The 23,471-nt window shown below is 40.1% G+C and overlaps 1 protein-coding gene across 4 annotated transcripts in view; it reads right to left on the bottom strand.

Moving 5' to 3' along the window:
* BICC1 (BicC family RNA binding protein 1) overlaps positions 1 to 22,590 on the bottom strand; it is a 288,148-nt gene extending 265,558 nt beyond the window's left edge. For 3 of the 4 annotated variants that reach the window (XM_025917991.2, XM_086679748.1, XM_086679749.1), the window contains exon 1: positions 21,852 to 22,338. In XM_025917991.2, the coding sequence (XP_025773776.2) occupies positions 21,852 to 22,323 (472 nt within the window). In that variant the 5' untranslated portion in view covers positions 22,324 to 22,338. Of the gene's footprint in view, positions 1 to 21,851; positions 22,339 to 22,499 lie in introns of those variants that run through there. The other variant, XM_086679750.1, reaches the window with a different exon arrangement.
* Positions 22,591 to 23,471: the final 881 nt, after the last annotated feature.

Raw genomic sequence — 23,471 nt, 5'->3', positions numbered from 1 at the left:
GCCACTCTGACTGGAGTGAAGTGATGTCTCAGTGTGGTTTGGATTTATATTTCCCTGATGAGGAGCAACGTTCAGCATCTTTTCATGTGCTTGTTGGCAATCTGAATGTCTTCTTTAGAGAAGTGTCTATTCATGTCTTCTGCCCATTTCTTCACTGGATTATTTGTTTTTCGGGTGTGGAGTTTGGTGACTTCTTTATAGATTTTGGATACTAACCCTTTCTCTGATATGTCATTTGTAACTATCTTTTCCCATTCCGTCAGTTGCCTTTTAGTTTTGTTGTTTCCCTTGCAGTGCAGAAGATTTTTATCTTGACGAGATCCCAACAGTTCATTTTTGCTTTTATCCCCTGCCTTTGGGGATGTGTCAAGCAAGGAATTGCTGCCGCTGAGGTCAGAGAGGATTTTTCCTGCTTTCTCCACTGGGTTTTGATGGTTTCCTGTCTCACAGTCAGGTCCATTATCCACTTTGAGTTTATTTTTGTGAATGGTGTAAGAAAGTGGTCTAGTTTCATCCTTCTGCAGGTTGCTGTTCAGTTCTCCCAGCACCATTTGTTAAAGAGACTGCCTTTTTTCCATTGGATATTCTTTCCTGCTTTGTCAAAGATTAGTTGGCCATACTTTTGTGGGTCTAATTCTGGGGTTACTATTCTGTTCCACTGGTCTATGTGTCTGTTTTTGTGCCAATACCATGCTGTCTTGATGATTACAGCTTTGTAGTAGAGGCTAAAGTCTGGGATTGTGATGCCTCCTGCTTTGGTCGTCTTCTTCAAAACTACTTTGGCTATTCGGGGTCTTTTGTGGTTCCATACAAATTTTAGAATTGCTTATTCTAGCTTCGGGAAGAATGCTGGTGCAATTTTGATTGGGATTGCAATCAATGTGTAGAAAGCTTTGGGTAGTATTGACATTTTAACAATATTTATTTTTCTAATCCATGAGCACGGAATGTTTTTCCATTTCTTTGTATCTTCTTCAATTTCTTTCATAAGCTTTCTATAGTTTTCAGCATACAGATCTTTTACATCTTTGGTTAGGTTTATTCCTGGGTACTTTACGCTTCTTGGTGCAATTGTGAATGGGATCAGTTTCTTTATTTGTCTTTTTGTTGCTTCATTATTAGCGTGTAACAAAGCAACTGATTTCTGTACACTGATTTTATATACTGCGACTTTGCTGAATGCACGTATCAGTTCTAGCAGACTTTTGGTGGAGTCTATTGGGTTTTCCATGTATAATATTGTGTCATCTGCAAAAAGTGAAAGCCCGACTCCATCCTTGCCAATTTTGATGCCTTTGATTTCCTTTTGTTGTCTGATCGCTGATGCTAGAACTTCCAACACCATGTTAAACAACAGCAGTGAGAGTGGTCATCCCTGTCGTGTGCCTGATCTCAAGGGGGAAGCTCTCAGTTTTTCCCCATTGAGGATGATGTTAGCTGTGGGCTTTTCATAAATGGCTTTTATGATGTTTATGTTCCTTCTATCCCGACTCTCTCGAGGGTTTTTATTCACAAAGGATGCTGAATTTTGTCAAATGCTTTTTCTGCATTGATTGATAGGATCATATGGTTCTTTTCTTTTCTTTTTTTAATGTGATGCATCACACTGATTGATTTGAGAATGGTGAACCAGCCCTGCAGCCCAGGAATGACTCCCACTTGATCATAGTGAATACTTCCTTTTACATGCTCTTGAATTCGATTTGCTAGTATCTTGTTGAGAATATTTGCATCCATATTCATCAGGGATATTGGCCTATAGTTCTCTTTTTTTGCTGGGTCTCTGTCTGGTTTGGGAATCAAAGTAACGCTGGCTTCGTAGAGTGAGTCTGGAAGTTTTCCTTCCCTTTCTATTTTTTGGAACAGCTTGAGAAGGATAGGTGTTATCTCTGCTTTCAATGTCTGGTAGAATTCCCCTGGGAAGCCATCTGGTCCTGGACTCTCATTTCTTGGGAGTTTTTTGATAACTGATTCAATTTCTTTGCTGGTTATGGGTCTGTTCAAGTTTTCTATTTCTTCCTGTTTGAGTTTTGGAAGTGTGTGGGTGCTTAGGAATTTGTCCATTTCTTCCAGGTTGTCCAGTTTGTTGGCATATAATTTTTCATAGTATTCCCTGATAACTGCTTGTATTTCTGAGGGATTGGTTGTAATAATTCCATTTTCACTCATGATTTTATCTATTTGGATCCTCTCCCTTTTCTTTTTGAGAAACCTGGCTAGAGGTTTATCAATTTTATTTTTCCCATAAAAAAACAACTCTTGGTTTCATTGGTCGACTCTCCAGTTTTTTTTAGATTCTAAATTGTTTATTTCTGCTCTGATCTTTACTATTTCTCTTCTTCTGCTAGGTTTGGGGTGTCTTTGCTGTTCTGCTTCTAGTTCCTTTAGGTGTGCTGTCTGATTTTGTATTTGGGATTTTTCTTGTTTCTTGAGATAGGCCTGGATTGCAATGTATTTTCCTCTCAGGACTGCCTTCACTGCGTCCCAAAGCATTGGATTGTTGTATTTTCATTTTCGTTTGTTTCCATATATTTTTTAATTTCTTCTCTAATTGCCTGGTTGACGCATTCATTCTTTAGTAGGGTGTTCTTTAACCTCCATGCTTTTGAAGGTTTTCCAGACTTTTCCTGTGGTTGATTTCAAGCTTCACAGCATTGTGGTCTGAAAGTGTGCATGGTGTGATCTCAATTGTTTTATACTCACGTGGGGCTGTTTTGTGCCCTGGTATGTGATCTATCTTGGAGAATGTTCCGTGTGCACTCGAGAAGAAAGTATATTCTGTTGCTTTAGGATGCAGAGTTCTAAACATATCTGCCAAGTCCATCTGATCCACTGCATCATTCAGGGTCCTTGTTGCTTTATTGATCCTGTGACTAGATGCTCGAGCCATTGCTGTAAGTGGAGTATTAAAGTCCCCTGCAATTACCACAGTCTTATCAATAAGGCTGCTTATGTTTGTGATTGTTTTATATATTTGGGGCTCCTGTATTTGGCGCATAGACATGTATAATTGTTAGCTCTTCCTGATAGACAGACCCTGTAATTATTATATAATGCCCTTCTTCATCCCTTGTTATACAGCCTTTAATTTAAAGTCTAGTTTGTCTGATGTAAGTATGGCTACTCCAGCTTCCTTTTGACTTCCAGTAGCATGGTAGGTAGTTCTCCATCCCCTCACTTTCAATCTGAAGGTGTCCTCAGCTCTAAAATGAGTCTCTTGTAGACAGAAAAATAGATGGGTCTTGTTTTTTTTATCCATCCTGATACCCTATGTCTTTTGGTTGGAGCAATTAGCCCATTTACATTCAGTGTTATTACTGAAAGATATGGGTTTAGAGTCAATGTGATGTCTGTAGGTTTCATGCTTGTAGTGATGTCTCTGGTACTTTGCGGGCCTTGCAACATTTCACTCACAGAATCCCCCTTAGGATCTCTTGTAGGGCTGGTTTAGTGGTGATGAGTTCCTTCAGTTTTTGTTTGTTTGGGAAGACCTTTATCTCTCTTTCTATTCTGAATGACAGACTTGCTGGATAAAGGATTCTCGGCTACATATTTTTTCTGTTCATCACGTTGAAGATTTTCTGCCATTCCTTTCTGGCCTGCCAAGCTTCAGTAGATAGGTCTGCCACTAATCTTATGGGTCTCCCTCTGTATGTTAGAGCGTGTTTATCCCTAGCTGCTTTCAGAATTTTCTCTTTATCCTTGTGTTTTGCCAGTTTCACTATGATATGTCATGCAGAAGATTGGTTCAGGTTACGTCTGAAGGGAGTTCTCTGTGCCTCTTGGATTTCAATGCCTTTTTCCTTCCCCAGATCAGGGACCTTCTCAGCTATGATTTGTTCAAGTACACCTTCAGCCTCTTTCTCTCTCTTCTTCTTCTTCTGGAATTCCTATGATACGGATATTGTTCCGTTTGATTTCATCACTTAGTTCTCTAATTCTCCCCTCATACTCCTGGATTTTTTTTATCTCTCTTTTTCTCAGCTTCCTCTTTTTCCATAGTTTTATCTTCTAATTCACCTATTCTCTCCTCTGCCTCTTCAATCTGAGCTGTGGTCGCCTCCATTTTATTTTGCACCTCATTTTAGCATTGTTTAGCTCCTCATGACTATTTCTTAGTCCCTTGATCTCTGTAGCAATAGATTCTCTGCTGTCCTCTATGCGTTTTTCAAGCCCAGCGATTAATTTTATGATTATTATTCTAAATTCTTGTTCCATTATATTGCTTAAATCGGTTTTGATCAATTCGCTAGCTGTTGCTACTTCCTAGAATTTCTTTTGAGGAGAATTCTTCCACTTCATCATTTTGGGTAGTCCCTGTGGTAGCTCCAAACTGCAGGGCACTTCCCCTGTGCTGTCTGGAACAACTTGTGTTGGTGGGCGGGGCCGCAGTCAGACTCAATGTCTGTCCCCAGCCCACTGCTGGGGCCACAGTCAGGCTGGTGTGTACCTTTTCTTCCTCTTTCCCAGGGGCATGACTCACTGTGGAGTGGTGTGGCCCCTGTCTGGGCTACTTGCACACTGCCAGGCTTGTGGTGCTGCTCTGATGGGATCTGGCCAAGGGCGTATTAGCCGGGGTGGATCCACAAGGTGCACAGAGGTGGGAGGGACAGGCTTAGCTCACTTTGCCATTGGTGGTCCCCTTCGGGAAGTGCCCTGCAGCACCAGGAGGGAGATAGGCCCGTGGGAGGAATGGATCCATGGAAGCACAGCATTGGGTGTTTGCCTGATGCAAGCAAGTTCAATGACGGGAACTGGTTCCCTTTGGGATCTCAGCTGGGGGATGGGAGAGGGAGATGGTGCTGGCCAGTGCCTTGTTCCCCACTGACCTGAGCTCTGTCTTCCAGGGCTCAACACCTCTCCCTCCCGGGGTCCTCTCGCTCTCCCACTCTCCGAGCAGAGCTGTTGACTTATAACGTTCCAGATGTTAAGTCCCACTGGATGCCAGAACTCATGCAGTGCAGCCCCTCCGCTTTTGCAAGCCAGACTCGGGGGCTCTGCCTTGCCAGGCAGGCTGCCCCTCCACCACCCTGGCTCACTCCCGCCAGTCTGTGTAGCGTGCACCACCTCACCGCTTCCTACCCTCTTCCGTGGGCCTCTTGTCTACGCTTGGCTCCGGAGAGTCCATTCTTCTAGTCTTCTGGCGGTTTTCTGGGTTATTTAGGCAGACATGGGTGGAATCTAAGTGATCATCAGGACAAGGTGAGCCCAGCATCCTCCTACACCGCCATCTTCCCTCCTGTTCCAACTGTTACATTTTCCTAGGAACTGAGCCTTTTATCTTTAATCACCTTCTTGGTCCCTTGTGGCATTTTTTGCCTTAAAGTTTATTTTGTCTGATATAAGTATGGTCACCTCTACTCTCTTTAGGTTGCCATTTGCAATGGAATATCTTTTTCCATCCATTCACTTTCGACCTGTGTATGTCCTTATATCTAAAGTAAACTCTTGTAGACCACTATAGTTGGCCTTTTTTTGTTTTAAGCCATTCAGCCATTCTATGTGGGGAGTTTAATCTGTTTATGTTGAAAATAATTACTCGAGTGCTGACTCCAGTAATGACGGGACTCCAATAATTACTGGCTCAATCAGTTAAGTGTCCAACTCCTGGCTAACAAGGTCATGATTTCATGGTTCCTGAGATCAAGTCCCACATGGGCTCCATGCTGACAGTGCAAAGCCTGCTTGGGATTCTCTCTCCCTCTTTCTCTGCCTTTCCCCTACTCACAACACACACATGAATGTGCAGTCTATCACACTCTCTCTCAAAATAAATAAACACTTAAAAATTAACTAAAGTTAAATAAAATAATTACTGACAGGGAAGGACTTTTTACTGTCACTTTGTTAACTGATTTCTGTATGTCTTATAGGTATTTTATCCCTCTTTCCTTTCTTGCTGCCTTCGTGTTTCATTTTTTTTTTTTACAGTGACATGTTTTGCTTCCTTTATCGTTTCTTCTTTTGTGCATCTTCTATAGGTATTTTCTTTACCAGAGAGCTTTATATTTATACATGCTTTCATGTTCTGTCCTTTCCTTTCAACTTGAAGAACTCCCTTTATCCATTCTTGTAAGGCATATCCAGTTGTCATGAACTTCCTCAGCTTTTATTTATCCAGGAAAGTCTTTATTTCTCCCTCATTTCTGAAGGAAAGTTTTGCCACATATAGTATTCTTGTTTGAGAGGTTTTTTTCTTTCAGTACTCTGGCCTGTAATGTTTCTGATAAGAAATCTGCAGACAATTGTACAGGAGCTTCCTTATATATTTTTCCTTGTATATTTTTCTCTTGCTGCTCTCAAGATTGTCTTGAGTTTTCACAGTTTGATTATAATATGTCTCAGTGTGGACCTCTTTAGATTCATCCTAGTTGGAATCTTTTAAGCTTCTTGAATTTGTATGTTCATTTCTTCCCTTGTTCAGGAAGTTTCCTGGCATATGTCTTCAAAGAAGATCTCTGCTCATCTCTCTCTTCTCTTCAGGAACTCTGATGTTGTATAAATTGATCCATTTGACAGTGTCTCATAAGTCCCTAAGACTTTTTTTTTTTACTTTTCATTTTTTTTCTTTCCATTCCTCTGATTTCAAATGAACTGTATTCAAGATCACTCATTCTTTCTTCTGCTTTATCAAGTCTGCTATTGATCCCTTCTACTAAATTTTTTTCAATTAAGCTACTTTTTCAGTTCCAGAATTTCTGCTTAGTTTTTTTAGTTTCTACCTCTTTTGTTGATATTTTCATTTTATTTATGCATTATTTTCCTTATTTTATTTGTTTATTTACTTGTTTATTTACTTGTGTTCCCCTGGAGCATATTGAGCCTCTTTAAGCCAATTATTTTGACTTCATTGGTAATTCACAGATCTCTATTTCTTGAGTGTTGGTTTCTGAAGATTTATTTGGTTCTTTTGATTGGGCCACGTTTCCCTGCCTTCATGTGCCTTGTTATTTGCCATATTTTTTTGTTGTGATTTTTGCACTTTACAGAAGCAGCCACCTCCCCAGTGGCTTTGTATGTTGGAAGACTTCCATCAATCAGCCTGGCTAGAGATTCTCAAACGCTTTATAAGGATACATATTCTATGGACTTGTGTGTGTAATTTTCCAATTACAGAGGTTTCCCAGTTTCTTTTTCATGAGGGGTTAGTCTCTTTCACCTTCTGGTGTCTATCTAGAGTACTGCAGATTCTCTAGCACTACCACATACAGTTGAGCTCTCTTTGGTTCTAAATAGCCCCCAGCATCCAAAGTATGCCAGTTCCCCATCAGCACTCTAAGTGAAGCAAAATATAAACCAACCCCTCCTAGTCCCTCACCCCAAAAAAACCCTGGGATATTGGATACATGTTCCACTACTCTCTTTCCCTTCCAAGGGACAAGCAGCATATGGGGCTTTTCCTTTTAATTACGAGTTTTACCGGCCTACAGGAAGGGCTGATGGAGCTTAAATGAAACCATTTCTCTGACCCATTTCAATGCAGATGCTCCTGTCTTTGAGCATTCTCATAATGGATATTTGGACTGTATATTGCTAAGTCAGTGTTTCTGTAAGGGAGTGAATTCTAGAGCTGTCTACTCCACCATCTTTTTGAGAAAAGACCAGTTATCTCTGTAATGTCACATTATAACAAACTCAGTGGAAACATACACAACAACAGTCATCAAAAATTTATAGTGAAGACTGGTCTTTGATTTAGAAAAGGTATAACATTTCAAACACCCACTTCTCTTTCTGAATTCTTTTGCACCTAAAATATACAAAATTATTATACTGTACAGACTATGTTATATACCATCTCACCTCCACCACACTTCATCTCCGACTCCAGTCAGCTATAGTTAATGACTCTGTGCAGGTGTCAACCCACTTTGTGCTAACAGTGCCTCATCTCAATCTTACTCCAAACAGACTTATTACTTCCTGTTCTCAAAGTTTGTTGGATGCATGCAAGGTCAAGAGGTATCACACATATGTAACCTAGAATTTCTGAGAAGGCAAACTTCATGGGGCAACCCTCAATCCTTTTGAAAGAGGGATAGAAACTTTTAGACAAATGGCTTCTCCTTTTAATCCCTCGGATGGGTGATTTAGGGATGTAGTCTCTGGGACTCACCAGAAATAATAGTCACCCTCATAAGTAACCAAGTCAATAATGTATCATTGTATTGGCTTTGGCTTCTTCTTCCCCATTTGACTCTCCTTATTCCCTCACCTCCTCTCCTTGAGACTATTTCCCAAATAAACTAGCTGCTACAAGTACTAGCCTTGAGGGACAGAGGTAGGCGACCCCAGGCTAAGAAGCACATTATGTAAGCAGGGGCTTACTCCATGGGATCTACTTTTCTTTTCTGTTATTGAGTATAGGTGGGTTTCTTCTCTTCCACCTGACTGTATTCCTCTTAAAGGTAAAAATCCTTATTCACTTGTGAAGTCTCATAACATGACCTCATGATTTTTTTTAACACATACAGTAATTTCCCATTGGGTTTTTCAGATGGCTCACTATTCCTAATGATTTATAATAAAAGATAATTTTTACAAGCTTGAAAGCTAATAATTTATGCAGAACTTCCTTCAAATTCAAATCCACTTTTATAATATTTGTTGCTCAAGACTAGATGTTTTGACTTGGTCAAACATATTTTCCATAGATAATGCATCTCAGAAGTCCATTCATTGATTGTAAATATATTTTTGAAAGCAATCTTTCTTTTTAGGTGAAAATATGACTGCCAGCAATGTTACACTAAATTATAAATCCCATAAAAAAATAAAAATTAAAACTTTAGATTGATGCTAATCTTGGGTTTCATTTACCAATATTAAAAAAAAATTAAGAAAAGCATTCCCCCTGGATTAAAATAAACATTCCATTATATGATTCCTCCTGCAACACTCAAGCTAAACACATATTTTTCTGGCTATTTAAATTAGATCATTATAATCAAACAATTTAAAAGATAGCAATATCTAGGGGCACCTGGGTGGCTCAGTGGGTTAAGCATCTGACTCTTGATTTGGATTCAGGTCATGATCTAATGGTTCATGGGATTGAGCCCTGTGTCAGGTTCCATGCTGACAGTGTAGAACCTGCTTGGGCTTCTCTCCCTCTCTCATTGCCCCTCCTCCACTTGAGCAGACTCGCACTCTCTCTCTCTCAAGATAAAATAACCTTTAAAAAAAAAACACAAGAGATAACAATTTCTTGCCAAAATACTGATTTTGCCTAAATGGTACTTCAAAAGCTCAGAATATGATAAAGGGACCAACCCAAAAAATAAACAACACAAGCTATGGTGGTCTTCTGTACAAGAGAAATATTGTGTTAGTTCTCAATAATGAACAAGCAATTAAAATAATTCTGAAAATACTTAAAATTTGGACATACAGATAGATATCTTTTTAATTGAGATTTTACTCTAATGAACATTATTATATTCCCCTACTATACTTCTCTAGTGGTTTATGTGACATATGCAAATCTTGGCACATGAAGCTTGATAATTGGACATTTTGGCAGAGAAGGAAAATGTGACCAGAATATGCTACTTAGGGAAGCATACAATATCCTTTGCTCATCTAACGCAAAACCTTAAATCAAAAACCTTAAACCTTACTATCAAAAACCTTAAATTAGCTAACATCTAGCCCATAGGCACTGTAAACCTGACTGCCAAGATGTCAGCTCACAGTCAGCTGTCTTTTGAGCAGTTGCTCCTCCAAAACCAAGATATTCCAAACATCTTCACTGTACCCTCTTCCCCCATTTGCTGTGAAAGCTCACGTGTGGTATCGTACCCAAACCACTCATGTATGTAGACTCAGCCTCCAACACCACATGCCAGGCACTACTGGGCTTGTAGTGTATGCTGTGCAAAAGACTCAGAACACTAAAACTGGAGGGCATTTGAGGGGGCATCTAATCCAAAATCCTGAGAGGTTAAATGATTTGTACATGGTCAATGGCAAGACTAGATCATGAACTCAAGTTGCCTGACTAACCCACTCTTCTGAGAGGAATGGTTTATTTCCTTCTAATCAAACGGACTTCAGTGAGTATCCTAGTGCAATGAGCAAACTAACATAAAAGACCACTTATGTCAAGAATGGATGGTCTCTTATCTGAGATGCTTTAAAATAATGTTTAAACAAGTATCTGAAGATGTATTCCTGTAAGAAAAAGATAATCCAGTATCTGCAAATAATTAGGCTAACCTTGATAAATTTCAATGTATAAAATTGAGATCAGATACAGATACAAATTATTCAACATTAACCTCCCTGAATTATTCTGCATATTCTCATTTAATACTCTCACTAAAATACTATCACTAACCATACAAGATTCTACACAGTCCCTAGAATAAAGGTAAAGTAAAACTAACTTGCATGTGGACAATTACTATGCCTTCCTTGTGTAAGGAAGAACTGTTGGTATTTCTTAAGGCCAAGAACATGCCCTACCTTTAAAGTCCAATTCCAGGAGGTCAATGCCAGGTCCACAGCCCAAAATAGAACAGTTTTCAATCGAGCTCCACCATGGGTCATTTATTCTATAAACACAGCACTGGACTAGATGCTGGAGATAATGGGAGATGAATTTGAAACATATAGGCCATGTACAGAGAACAACTGTGAGCCAACTTTGTATACATGATCATATAATCTTCACCACAGCCCTGGGAAAGAGATGTGATTACCCTGTTTCATGAAAAAGAAAGCAGAAGAGTTAACCAAAGCTACTAGAAGGCAGAGCTTTGGAACACATGCATTCTCACTGAGAATTCTAACCTACCTTTGCGCCTACCACCACATTCCTTTGCATTTCTGCAGGGAGCTGGGGAAACATGAACCTATTCTGGAGTACAGTTTCTCATCTTAGATCCAGATGTGGTATGTCTCCACACTGCATAAGAGCTTCAATTCTACAACAACCCTAAGGAGAAAATGAGTATCTAAATCCACTAAAAACTCCAAAAAGAAACCAGGCCCCAAGTTTAAAGGGTTCATTATAGCCTTTCTGTCTGTAAAACACGGATCCCCACAGCACTGGTATCTCACAGATTGTAGCATAAGAGGTGGGGATTGCTGAACAGGCCTAAAGCACCAGAACAGTGTCTCACACATAAGTGCTCAATTAAAATTGGCTGCTGCTTTCAAAATCACTACCATTCTTCGGTAACCATATTCCTCAACTTTTTTCCCTCAGAATACAGTTCCAAAGGGAAAAAAAAAAAAAAAAGCAATGTAATTCATGTTTACTATAAGGTGGTCTATAAAATTTTTTTGACCAAATGTATTCAACTATAAAATTTTAATTCTGAAAAGAATCAAAAAGAAATATAAAACATTATTAGCTTAAATGCTAAATACAAAATAGTTAATGCTACAGCATGAACTACATAAACTCTATGCAAATAGTCAAGGATTCTATGTCAAGACTACTTTTCAAGGCAGAAAAGTGAAAACAGCCATTAGGATAGTGAGATGATTGTTTTTATTCTTAAAAGTTCCCTTCAGAAACAATCAGCAAAACTAAAAGGCAACCAACAGAATGGGAGAAGGTACTTGCAAATGACATACCAGAGAAAGGCTTAGTATCCAAAATCTATAAAGAACTTATCAAACTCAATACCCAAAAAACATATAATCCAGTGAAGAAATGGTCAAAAGACATGAATAGACACTTCTCTAAAGAAGCCATCCAGATGGCCAACAGGCACATGAAAAGATGCTCAATGTCATTCCTCATCAGGGCAATACAAATCAAAACTACAATGAGATATCACCTCACACCTGTCAGAATGGGTAATATTAACAACTCAGGCAACAACAGACGTTGGCAAGGATGTGGAGAAAGAGGATCTCTTTTGCATTGTTGGTGGGAATGCAAGCTGGTGCAGCCACTCTGGAAAACAGTATGGAGGTTCCTGAAAAAATTAAAAATAGAACTACCCTATGATCCAGCAATTGTACCAATAGGCATTTATCCAAGGGATACAGGTATACTGTTTTGAAGGGGCACATGCACCCCAATGTTTATAGCAGCACTATCAACAATAGCCGAAGTATGGAAAGAGCCCAAATGTCCATCGAATTATGAATGATTAAAGAAGACGTGGTATATATATACAATGGAGCATTACTTGGCAATCAAAAGGAATGATATCTTGCCATTTGCAACTATGTGAATGGAACTAGAGGGTATTATTCTAAGTGAAATTAGTCAGAGAAAAACAAATATCATATGACTTCGCTCATATGAGATAAGACACACCAACAGATGAACATAAGGGAAGCAAAAATTATATAAAAACAGGGAGGGAGACAAAACATAAGAGACCCTTAAATATGGAGAAAAAACAGAGGGTTACTGGAGGGGTTGTGAGAGGGGGGATGGGCTAAATGGGCAGTAAGGAATCTACTCCTGAAATCATTGTTGCACTACATGCTAAATTTGGATGTAAATTAAAAAAACAAAATTAAAAAAAAGTTCCCTTCATATTGCTTTTTAAACTTCTGTAACAACAAATGTGTCCTTTTAGATTATTTCATAATATATTAAATAGGTGTCTGTTACACCTAACTTAATGGGAGTCTGTAGGAAAATTAAATTTATTCTGAGACTCCTGTGCAATAATAAAGACAATATACCCCCCCAAAGGAATATATAGGCTTGGGCTCTTCTCAAGTCCCTTACAACAAGCCACTGTAAACGATGGTGTGCCAGTAACAAATTATGCTAGACTAAAATGCTTCAATATGGTTTAACATGGAGAAAGTACTGGCTTCAAACATAAAGGAAATCAAAGAAAGAAAAGGATCTGGAGCTTTTTAATTCTGATCATCATCATCTATGTAGCAATGTTTCTCAAAGAGTACAAAGTCCTAGGATCACCTACATTAGACTCACAAGAGATTCTTTTCAAAATGCAGATTCCAACCACCACTACAATCTTCAAACCTACACAATCAGAATCTCCAAGAGAGGCCCAGAGTTTGCCTTTCTATGCATACAGATTTTTATGCATACAGATTTTAAGAACTATTGATCCAAAGACATGTTAATCCAGTAAAATAAACACCATTCAAAATTTTCAGTGAAGGAAACATACAGAGCTCTAACTCTAGATAGGTAATTCAATTACATCCTAATTTCTCACCACTATCAGCTCAAACAAGCCAGGTTGTAAGAGCACAAGCACAAGGAGCAGACATCCTGCAAATCTACTGTCTCTTCTTGCCTAACCTGTGAAACTTTTTCTGGAAAATAATTTTGCAAACTTTATCAAAAGTCTTAAAATGCCCATCCCCTTTACCCCCAAAATTTCACTAGTAAGAGTTTTTCCTATGTGAATAATCAAGGATGCAAAAAACATTTTTAGGCAAGAGTGTTTAGGACAGCAGTATTAATATTTATCATCTGCAATTTTTTGAGTATATACACTGCATCTGGCACTGGTAGGTGCTTTACACACAGTATTTCTAATCCTCACAACTTAGAAGATACTTTTATCCCCCTTTTAGAGATAAGAAGACTGAGGCTCAGAGAAGTTATTTACTGGTCCAGGCAGGAATTATTAATCTGCCCAGGATCTGAATCTTGGGCAATCTGAGTAAAAACATTAGGCTCTTCCCACTCCCAGACACACACAAAAAAATGCTATGTTTAAGCAAAGTATGATATGTCAAGGGGATAGTTCATATCCATTTAAAACCATGCTCTTCAAAATCTTTAATGAAATGGAAAATACTCATGACACAATGTTAAGTGAAAACTGGGTGTGATCCCACTTTAAAATGCAAGGGACACAAGACACAGAAGGGTAGGGACTATATTCACCTTGGTTTTGTCTGCATCCCCAAAGCCTAACACTGTACCTGATATATAGTAGGAACTCAATATCTGTTGTAAAAATAAATTACGTGTGGACATATTTTTTAAAGACCAGAAAATAATTCCCAAAATACTATCAGTGGTTATTGCTAGATTCCCAAAATATTATCAGTGGTTATTGTTAGATTAGGAATGACATTTGGTTTCTCTCTTTTTTTTTTTTTTTTACATTTGTTTGTACTTTCGAATATTCTATAAGAAGTTCACATTACTTTCATAATGAGAAAAAAAACTGCAATGGCTAATTTTCAAATCCTAGATTTAAGCATCTTGCTACACAAGAGATGCAATTAAGCTTCACATAAACTCAATATGCAAACTAACGTCTGGTTTATCTTATTCATTTTAACAGAAAAACTACTTTACAGTTAGAAAGTGAGCATTCACTTTTTATATGCCAGCACCGATTTAATACTGGTAACAACTAAATGCTTTCATCGCCTACAGTTATTAGTAGCTTGGGAGGCAGGAAATGTATTTACAAATGTATAAATAACATCTACAAAATGTTTCTATTAATGGTTTATGCATTTTGGATACTGCCCTAAATGTTAGTACCACAAGGATTAAAAATCAAATTTGGTGGCTTCTGCAGCAAAACAAGGGTTTCTTGCCAAGGTCATCCCCATGCACAGCAAAAGCCACTATAAGTTAGCATTACAATTGTGCCTCATCCCTGGTAGTTTATTAAGCATTTTACATAAAGGAATATATATGGTCACTGTTATCCCAAGCATTTTTTAAGAACTATATTTAAAATAAACAGAATAAACAAGAATGAGCCAACTGGTATATTTTAATAGCTCATCATTCTGGAAATTTTCAAACAGCAAAACGTGGCACAAATCTGATGATAATTCTACTATCAAACTGCCTCCAAAATGACTTAAATCTTTCTGAACAAATTCCGGAATACTGCAGTAACCAATCTACAAAAACCCAAAAGGAGAGAAACATGAACTACACTGAACCTGTCGATTCCAAAAACCAATTTGAGATGGGTGACAAGCAGGAAGGAAAAGGGAAGAGAGAAAGGATATCTTGGGTAATAAAAGGGAAAATGGGCATTTGACTGTTGTGTAATTATCAATCAAAAAAAGAAAAAAAAAACAGTACCTGATATGGAGAAAACAGTGGAGGAAAAAGCTACAATACTTAGTGGCCTTAGGTCCTGTTTGTAAAAGCAGTAGCAGGATGAGAAGAGCTTTATATGATCAAAGATATTTTGTCTTTGGAATTTATGTTTATTCCTGGATTATGCCAAGAAAGAAACTCTACCTACCTATAATGCCACTAAATAATCTAAATCTCTAGGGATTCTCCATGCAGGCCAGTCTCCAAATACAAGCAAGCCTCTGCTGCTTCAATCACAACTTCGTATTTTGCTACAATTCCCCCTGCTTCATCCGCTGTAGGGAAATAATGGGTTGGATCCATTCTGGTTCCCTTTCTCCTTTACTTAGGTTAGAAAAGCTGGAAAAAAAGTTTTAATTCCAGCATCTCTTGTAGCAAAGAGTGGCCAAAAAAAATACAGATGGAAGTTTCAGGAGAGAGAATTCTTTGACAAAATCTTAAATAGAAAACAATGTTTATTCTCATTTCCCCTGCACAGACCCCCAGATGCACCTCCAGGCATAGCTATAGCCAGTCTACAACAATGAGGCCAAAAGCCACTTGAGGGGGGGAGGTGAGGAGAGTAGTCGCTGGGCTCCTTGATGCCCTTGGGACAACTATTGTAGGGCTGAGACCTCTTAGCTCCAGGTTTTGTGTTAGGTGGAGAAAATAAACCTCTGGCTTGTTTAAGCCACTCTGTGTTGAGTTTTCTGTTAGTCAGAGACAAATACATTCCCACCCATTAAAATCATCAATATGACAAACCTTTCTGTTTTAACTTATCAATGATCAACTTCACCAAAACTCCAGTCTTCACAAAGTTAAGATTTACTGAGAGTCCATGCGTTTACTGAGAGTGTGTCCTCGATGCCCATGAGGGCAGGGACTTAACACCCATCTCCTTTTATCCTTACAGGAACCCTACTAGAGGCAAAGTGCAGACCCCAATATGGGCCACTCTAACAGCAGCTCCTGAGCTCTTTACTGTCAAGCTACACAACCACTGATGTACATTTTCATTGTTTATAAAGTGATCTTAACCTTCAGTTCTGCTCTCTGACTCCACTGCAATTGTCCTAACTTTCTGATTGGAGAAAGACTACACCTAAATATTAAATCTCTCCTTCCCCTAAACAAAAGGGACTTACAGGCAGCTTTGAAAAAACAAGCAAGCAAACAAACAAACAAAGAAACAAAACTGGCAAGCATTTGTTTTCTAAGGTTTTGAAATCTTTATCCATCACAGGGCACAGAGCTGCTGTTGCACTAACACCTACTAAGCACCATGTGCCTGGAACTAGGCTAAGGTTTTCACATGCAGTGTCTCATTCAGTGCCCACAACATTCCCAGAAGATAGGACTACTGCTGCCCCCATTTTACAAGTGAGCAAATAGAACATGTAAGCCCAGACACAGACTTTGAAAGAAGTGTCTTTCCAGATACCAACGAATGACAAATTCAGAGCAACATAAAACTAGAAGGGAGATTGATTTTTCATCTACTCTTTAGTAAAAATTTCAGAAGTGACTGGCTCAGGACCCTTCAAAAAATGAAAAATACTTAAGGCAAGGACAACTAAACAGGGTGTAAAGCCATCTCATCCTGAGCAAAATCTGGAATTTCACACTCATGTCTAATATAATTTTACTCAGTATATACTCAACCACCTTTACAAGAAGCTAATATACTCATCATACTGTGAGCTACCAGGAAGGCCAATAATATTTAGATAGCTATGATTATTCATTTATCATAAGACCATTTTAATTCATTTTCCAGTACACCTGATTTTTATTTTCAATATAAGAATGTGCATTTTATGAATTACAGTTTATAATAAATAGAGTTATTATCCATTTATTCAGCACTTCCAGCCCTATGTTTTACATACATCTTTTTTCTCTTAATTGTCACAACCACCTCAAGATGCAAGAACTATTAACAACTCCTTTTAGAAAAAGGAGTGAAGGTGATGAATTTTCCCTATTTCCCTATTAGAAGGCAGCACTGAGATTCAAATCCACATAGGGCCCAGAGCCTTGTACTTTTAACCACTAAACTTCATTAGGTTATTAGATTTGCTCTTGTTGTATTAGCCTTAATCAAGCATTAGCTAGAAAACTATATTCAGCTGAGCTCGTATTTATCTTCCCTTTCAGTAGTCCCTAATTTTCACATATTTGTGCTTCGTATTTCTCACACAAAACATCTAAAAAATAAGACCGTCTTCACTAAAGATTCATTTCACTTGCTGAATTAAAGAAATAACATTAATGCTGCTCTTACTTTTAATCAATGATGTGTGATAACCTGTTTTAGTGGCTAGTTCTGCTACTCAAGCAAGCAGAAGTAAATGATTCCCATTTTGCCTATCATTGTAAAAATGCAACATGGTTTTTAAAGTCTTTAACAGCAATATCCTAAAAGCCCACCAGATGTCAACCTCAGTTCATGAAAACAGGACATTTCCTACCTTGTAACACTCCATTCTTTCTATAATGAAACACGGGATTTGAAATTTTGAAAATGCCTATGCTTCTAAACTATATGTAGGAATTTTTTTAATTTTTTTGTTTATTTATTATTGAGAGAGAGTACCAGTGAGGGAAGGGCAGAGAGAGAAGGGGACAGAGAGAATCCCAAGTAGGCTCAGTGCCACCAGCACAGAGCCTTATGTGGGGCTCAATCTCAGGAACCCAGTCAGGAGATCATGACCTGAGCTGAAATCAAGAGTCAGACGCTTAACCAACTGAGCCACCCAGGCACCTATTGGAATTTTTAATTATATGGCACATGTGTTATGTTTTTCAACATAAAAAGAAAAGTGTAACAGTAACATGTAAAACAGCCCCAGAGACAGAAAGAGAGAGAAAAGTATAAATATACAAATTCTACATTTGCCTCTCAGGGTCTGTAGAAAACACCAAAACTGTATTTCTGACTCTTCTGACTTTACACCATTCTCCTCCATCTTCCTATACTATAACTCACATTTCCTTGACTTAAATGAATTAATACTATTATCTCACACAAGGCATGAAATCTAATTTTTGAAAATTAGTAAATAAATTAAAAACAATTTTTCTTTATGATTAAACAGTGCTGTCCATGGTATCCATTCCAAGGCTGACCATTAACTTAAATAAACTTGAAAATAATTCCCATTTATAAAACCATTGACTAATAAAGTTGATAATCTTCATTTACACTGGAACAAAAATGTCAGATACTCTGCATGGCTGTTCCAAAGTAGTTATTAAACCAAAAAAAAAAAAAATTACTGATTTTTTCCCTACATTTTCAGCCTGGTGGTTTTTATGTGTATCAATTCTTTTGAGATTCACTGATCATCCAAGAATGGTATTTAATTTCTTTGATCAGTGCCCTACTGCCCATATTTTAACATCACTGAATTTTTGGTCCATTGCGTAGAAGAATTTCTCTACTAATAAAAATGCAACCCATTAAAGATTAACTTGCCCCCAGGACAGTCTCTCTAGAAACAAATTCCAAGCATTATAATCACCAATTTGCACTATGTAGACTTAAAGACAGATCATCTTATTTATCCTGATTTGAACTGGAATTCTACACATTATTTTAAGGCAATTATGGAAAGAAAAATGGCAAACCAAATTCACAATAATGAGAAATCCAACCAGACAAATACTAATTTGGAACTTTCCAAATGAAAAGTTTTACACCCAAGAATATCTAACAATATTCGAATACTTGTTGACTTACCAAACTTCCTATCTTGGTGTATATTTTACTTCTACAATATGAAATTGCACTACAGGTCAGAAATTATAACAGGTGCTGGAAATCTTTTGAATCCATGCTGTAATACTTACTATTAATAAAAATAAAAGCAACTAATCTATATTAAGCTCTTATTTACCAACAGTGTGGCAAGTTTTTAGCTTATCAGGCATATCTCTTTTAATTCTCATAGTACCTACCGTAAAAGAAATACTAATTATCAGTCCCATTTAGAGATGAGCAAATTGAGACAAAGGCAAGCCCAGGAACTGTCCCAAGGTCTGTGGGATTCGAATCTAGGTTTGAGTGATTCTACTGCCCACTCTTGCTATAATCATCTGGTTTAAAACAAAGAGACACAGGATTATGTTTTGTTCAGAAAACCAGTCTTACTCCTTCAAACACAGTAGTTCTACATAATTTAACACTAGGAAGCATGCATCACAAAATGCCTTGGTACACTGTGCACTAGGTTCTATTGTCAAACGTGTTCAAAATTTACTTTCTCGGAATGCATAATCCACTTCTTGATGATTTCTAGGAAGCTAATCAAAGCGCTATGTTCAAGCATTAAAGAATTCTTTGGGGCTGAAATGTAAATATTTCATTATATACAGATTGTTGAATAAATATTAACTCTTTTAGGACTTTCTATAAAAGAAACTATCTCTGTGAAGCAATTTTAAACCATCTCATGTCAGAATATATCTACAAGGGGATAGCCTTCAAATTTAAGAAATGTATCACCCATATTTCATTTTATTCAAAATGAGAAAATTAATTTATTCAAAAAAGAAACCCACTTCTAGCCAGGGTGGCTCAGTCACTTAAGCGACCAACACTCGATCTTGGCTCAGGTCATGATGCCAGGGTCACAGGATGGAGCCCGGAGTTTGGCTCTGCACAAAGCATGGAGCCTGCTTAAGATTCATTCTTTTTCGCTCTCTCTGCCACTCTCCCCTCCTCTCCCCCCACCCACCCTGCTCTTTCACGCTCTCAAAAAAAAAACAAAAAAAAAAAAAGAAAGCCACTTCTAAAGCTCAAGTCATACAGTCATACACGAGGGTTTCCTAGAAACTAACATCACTGTCACTACCTGTGTGAACAGGTAAGGAAGATACAGTATTATGATAAGATCCACCTTTCACATCATTCCACACTCGTGTAGGAAACAAACTGGAAACTTGGTCAAAGGATGGGTATGTACTCTATCAGTTTGATCCAAACAATCTCACAATATTTTTACGAATAAACTTAATACTTTGTTTTACAATCAGAAACTAGGAAAAAGAACCAGGGAACAAATGAAATAAAATGTATTACTGAAATACAACTTTAATTTCCAAATCTACTATAATTTAATTTCTAAATCTGCAATACATTATCCATATTTGAACAGTTTATCACAGAAGTAACTCTCTAGAAAATTATATAATTTAAAGCGGGGATGGGGGAGAGAACAAGAAAGACACATTAAGCACTAGGAATGTTTATCAATAACAATAAGCAACAAGGGAGATGAGTTTGCAGTTCATCCACAATCGCCAGCCAAACACTCCTGCCCTTTGTTTCTACCCAGTTATTGTCTTGGAAAATATGTTGTTCTCTCTTTTTTTTTTTTTTTTTTTTTTTAATTTTTTTTTTTCAACGTTTATTTATTTTTGGGACAGAGAGAGACAGAGCATGAACGGGGGAAGGGCAGAGAGAGAGGGAGACACAGAATCGGAAGCAGGCTCCAGGCTCTGAGCCATCAGCCCAGAGCCCGACGCGGGGCTCGAACTCACGGACCGCGAGATCGTGACCTGGCTGAAGTCGGACGCTTAACCCACTGCGCCACCCAGGCGCCCCTGTTGTTCTCTCTTAAAATAACCTGCTTAATTGTTTTAAAAGCCACTGGGGAGGCTAAAATCTCCAGGAAGGGCTAAAAATCTCCATGTTGTGATGCACTGACGGATAAAGTCAAAGTAGGTTATGCACAAAGCCACAAAAGATAGTTGGAAAGCTCCAATCCTCTAATGATATAAGGGTACTAGCCACTGAATGAACCCATCATACATCCTTAATCAAATTAATGCCTGGTCCTCTACAGAATCACAGTCATTCAAACTACTCTATTTTTCTGGAGAAGGGAAATGACCACATTGGTGGCTTTACAGGTAGGCTAGTAATTAACATTTTTAAGGAAGGTCAAAATGACCTTGGACATGTTAGCATTCACTCTGAGAAACCAACCATCCCATTAAAACTCACTATTTGTTTCCAGTCCGGTATGGTTAAAGCTATTGTGCCTGGGAAAGTCCCAGAGAAACTAGGTAATTAAACACACACACACACACACACACACACACACACACACACACACACAAATTGTGTAAGACAGATACTCATAGTACAGAAAGATTTTCATGAACTGAGTGTAACTCAGGATCTGTTTTATAAGCCTGTCAGGAGGTGAACACACGGTGTCCTCCAACCCAGCAGCATTGAGCTGACACAATCCCCACACTCTGGCTGCTTACCCCCATCCAGGCCCCTCTTTACCGCCCCGTGGAGGGTGGAGGGGAGGGAACTCCTATCTTAAATTCTGACACGGGCAGCGTTTCCCAATAGCTAAACAAGGCCCCTCAGCTGGAGGAAGTGGATACTGACAAGAGGAGAAACAGAGAGGGGCTCAGAGGTAGAATTCAAGGCTATCAGCGAGTGGGGATAGAGTCACGCATACTCTGTGCGGTCCTAGTGGGTCCTGATGACACAGCCCGGGTGTCCGGACTAAAGTTGGCATCTCCAAAGTATCCAAGAACACAACTCAGGCGCGCCGGTACAAACTCGGCCTTTGGCTTTTCTGAAGCCGGGTCAAGTTAGCACAAGGCTCCCGGTGCCTGAAGACCGGAGAGGTGTGGAAGGGTGGAGAGTCCCGTGAGGTCTTCACTCCTTGGGTGTCCTGCAGTTCCGCGGGGGAGGGGACCGGGGAACTAAGTCGGCTGTCGCTGGAGCAGGGAGCTGGGCGCGGGACAGGGATGTCCGGGAAGGAGTACGGGCTCCGACCGGGAGTCGGAGAACGCGGGGGATGCCTACCTTGTAACATGGCCTCAAGTTTCTTCCTGTCCACGCGGAAGCGTTCCTCGCTCCACTCAGGACTATGCAAGGGCGCCCCGGCGACCAGGTCGTCCTCGGAACCTGGCATGGGCGAGTCAGTGCTGCGCTCGCTGTTGGAGCCCGGGTCCGACTGAGCCGCCTGATAGCCGGGCTCTCCCTGGGCGGCCATGGTGGGCGCGCGGCGCTCGGGCTCCGGCCGCCGCTCTGCCTGCGCCGCCGCCTCCGCTCGCCGGCCCGGCTCGACTGGCTCCCCGCGCCGCGGCGCTAGCTCGTCCCCCGGCCGCCGCCGACGCCTCCGCCAACGCTGCCGCCACGGAGCCCCCGGCGCATCCCAGCCCCGGGAGCCGCCCGCCACCCCGAGTCCCGGCCCCAATCCCAGGCCAGTGACTGCGCCTCCCCCAGCCAGCAACGCCCGCGCGGAATGAACGCGCCTCGCCGCCCGCCCCTCCATCCGCAAGGCTCCGGCGCCCCCTCCCCGCCCGCCGCCCCTGCCGCCGCGCGCTCATTGGCCCCGCCGGCCCACGGGAAGCCGAGGCGGGCGGGCGCGCGGGCGGGCCGCCCCTGGCGCTCGGACACACTCGCGCGCGCACACTCACCACGTACACACTACCGCTTTTCTGCACTTACTTGCACAAGTCTTGTCCCGCACGCATACTTTAATAGTTCTTCACGCACAGACACTCGTCAGGTTTAAGCACAACACCTTCTGAACGCACACCAAGCACCCTCACGATCCCCCTTTACTTACACTACACCCTGAAACTCACAGCCCCGGTTGGTTCCACGAGTTTGAAACAGGAGGAGGGAGAAAAGAGAAGACTAGCGGAAGAAACAATATCCATGGCTTGCAGACATCACTGTGGTCATTGCTTACACGCAGTTCATTCCTTCACTGAAGTTCAAAACCGGATTACTCCTCTCATCACAGCAAAGTGGCCAGCTGCAAGAGAAGCGGACTAGGGGCTTAGTCTTTATTGTGAGGAAAGGGTTTTTTTTTTTTTTCCTGAATGAGATGAGTAAGGAGTCATTTTCTATGGGATTCTCAAGAAATGGATTCAGCTGATTTAAAAGGGGCAGTGGGTGGGGGCGGATAAAAGAACCTCAGAGATCGAAATGGTGGTTAGCTGGATCCAATTGGCATCTGGGCAGCCTCAGGGACGGAGGGCTTTTCTCTGTTCTCAGGGTCAGTCTCATAGATGAGAACCAGCAAATGACCCTATAATCCTAACTGCCCAGGCCGCCCCACCCACTGTCACCTTCAAACTTGAGACTTGAAGCACCAGAGAAGAAACTTCCTTGCATGACGGATGCCTTTGGGACTCTATTTTGCATTCGCACTGATTTATCCCTGTTTGTTTTCTGACCAAAAGCATGGAATTCTCGTAACTCTTTTACGGGGTGGGGGTTGGATGGGAAGGCAGTTTCTTACTGCGCCACAGAGGGAGAATTACTGGATTACACAAGGGGCAAGGTATACTTCAGGTCAATCGAAACTCATTAGGCTCAGTTGCCTAGGTAACAACAATTGACTGTGCTGTGTACTGTGGTGTACTGACAGATGAGGTAACTAAGACTGTGGGAAGTCAAGTGACATGACCA

This window comes from Puma concolor, chromosome D2 (genome assembly GCF_028749965.1).
Source record: "Puma concolor isolate L17-30 chromosome D2, mPumCon1.1.hap2, whole genome shotgun sequence".
NCBI classification, from domain to species: Eukaryota; Metazoa; Chordata; class Mammalia; order Carnivora; family Felidae; genus Puma; species Puma concolor.
The sequence above is the reverse complement of the archived record's forward strand: the minus strand, read 5'-3'. Positions and strand labels throughout refer to the sequence as shown.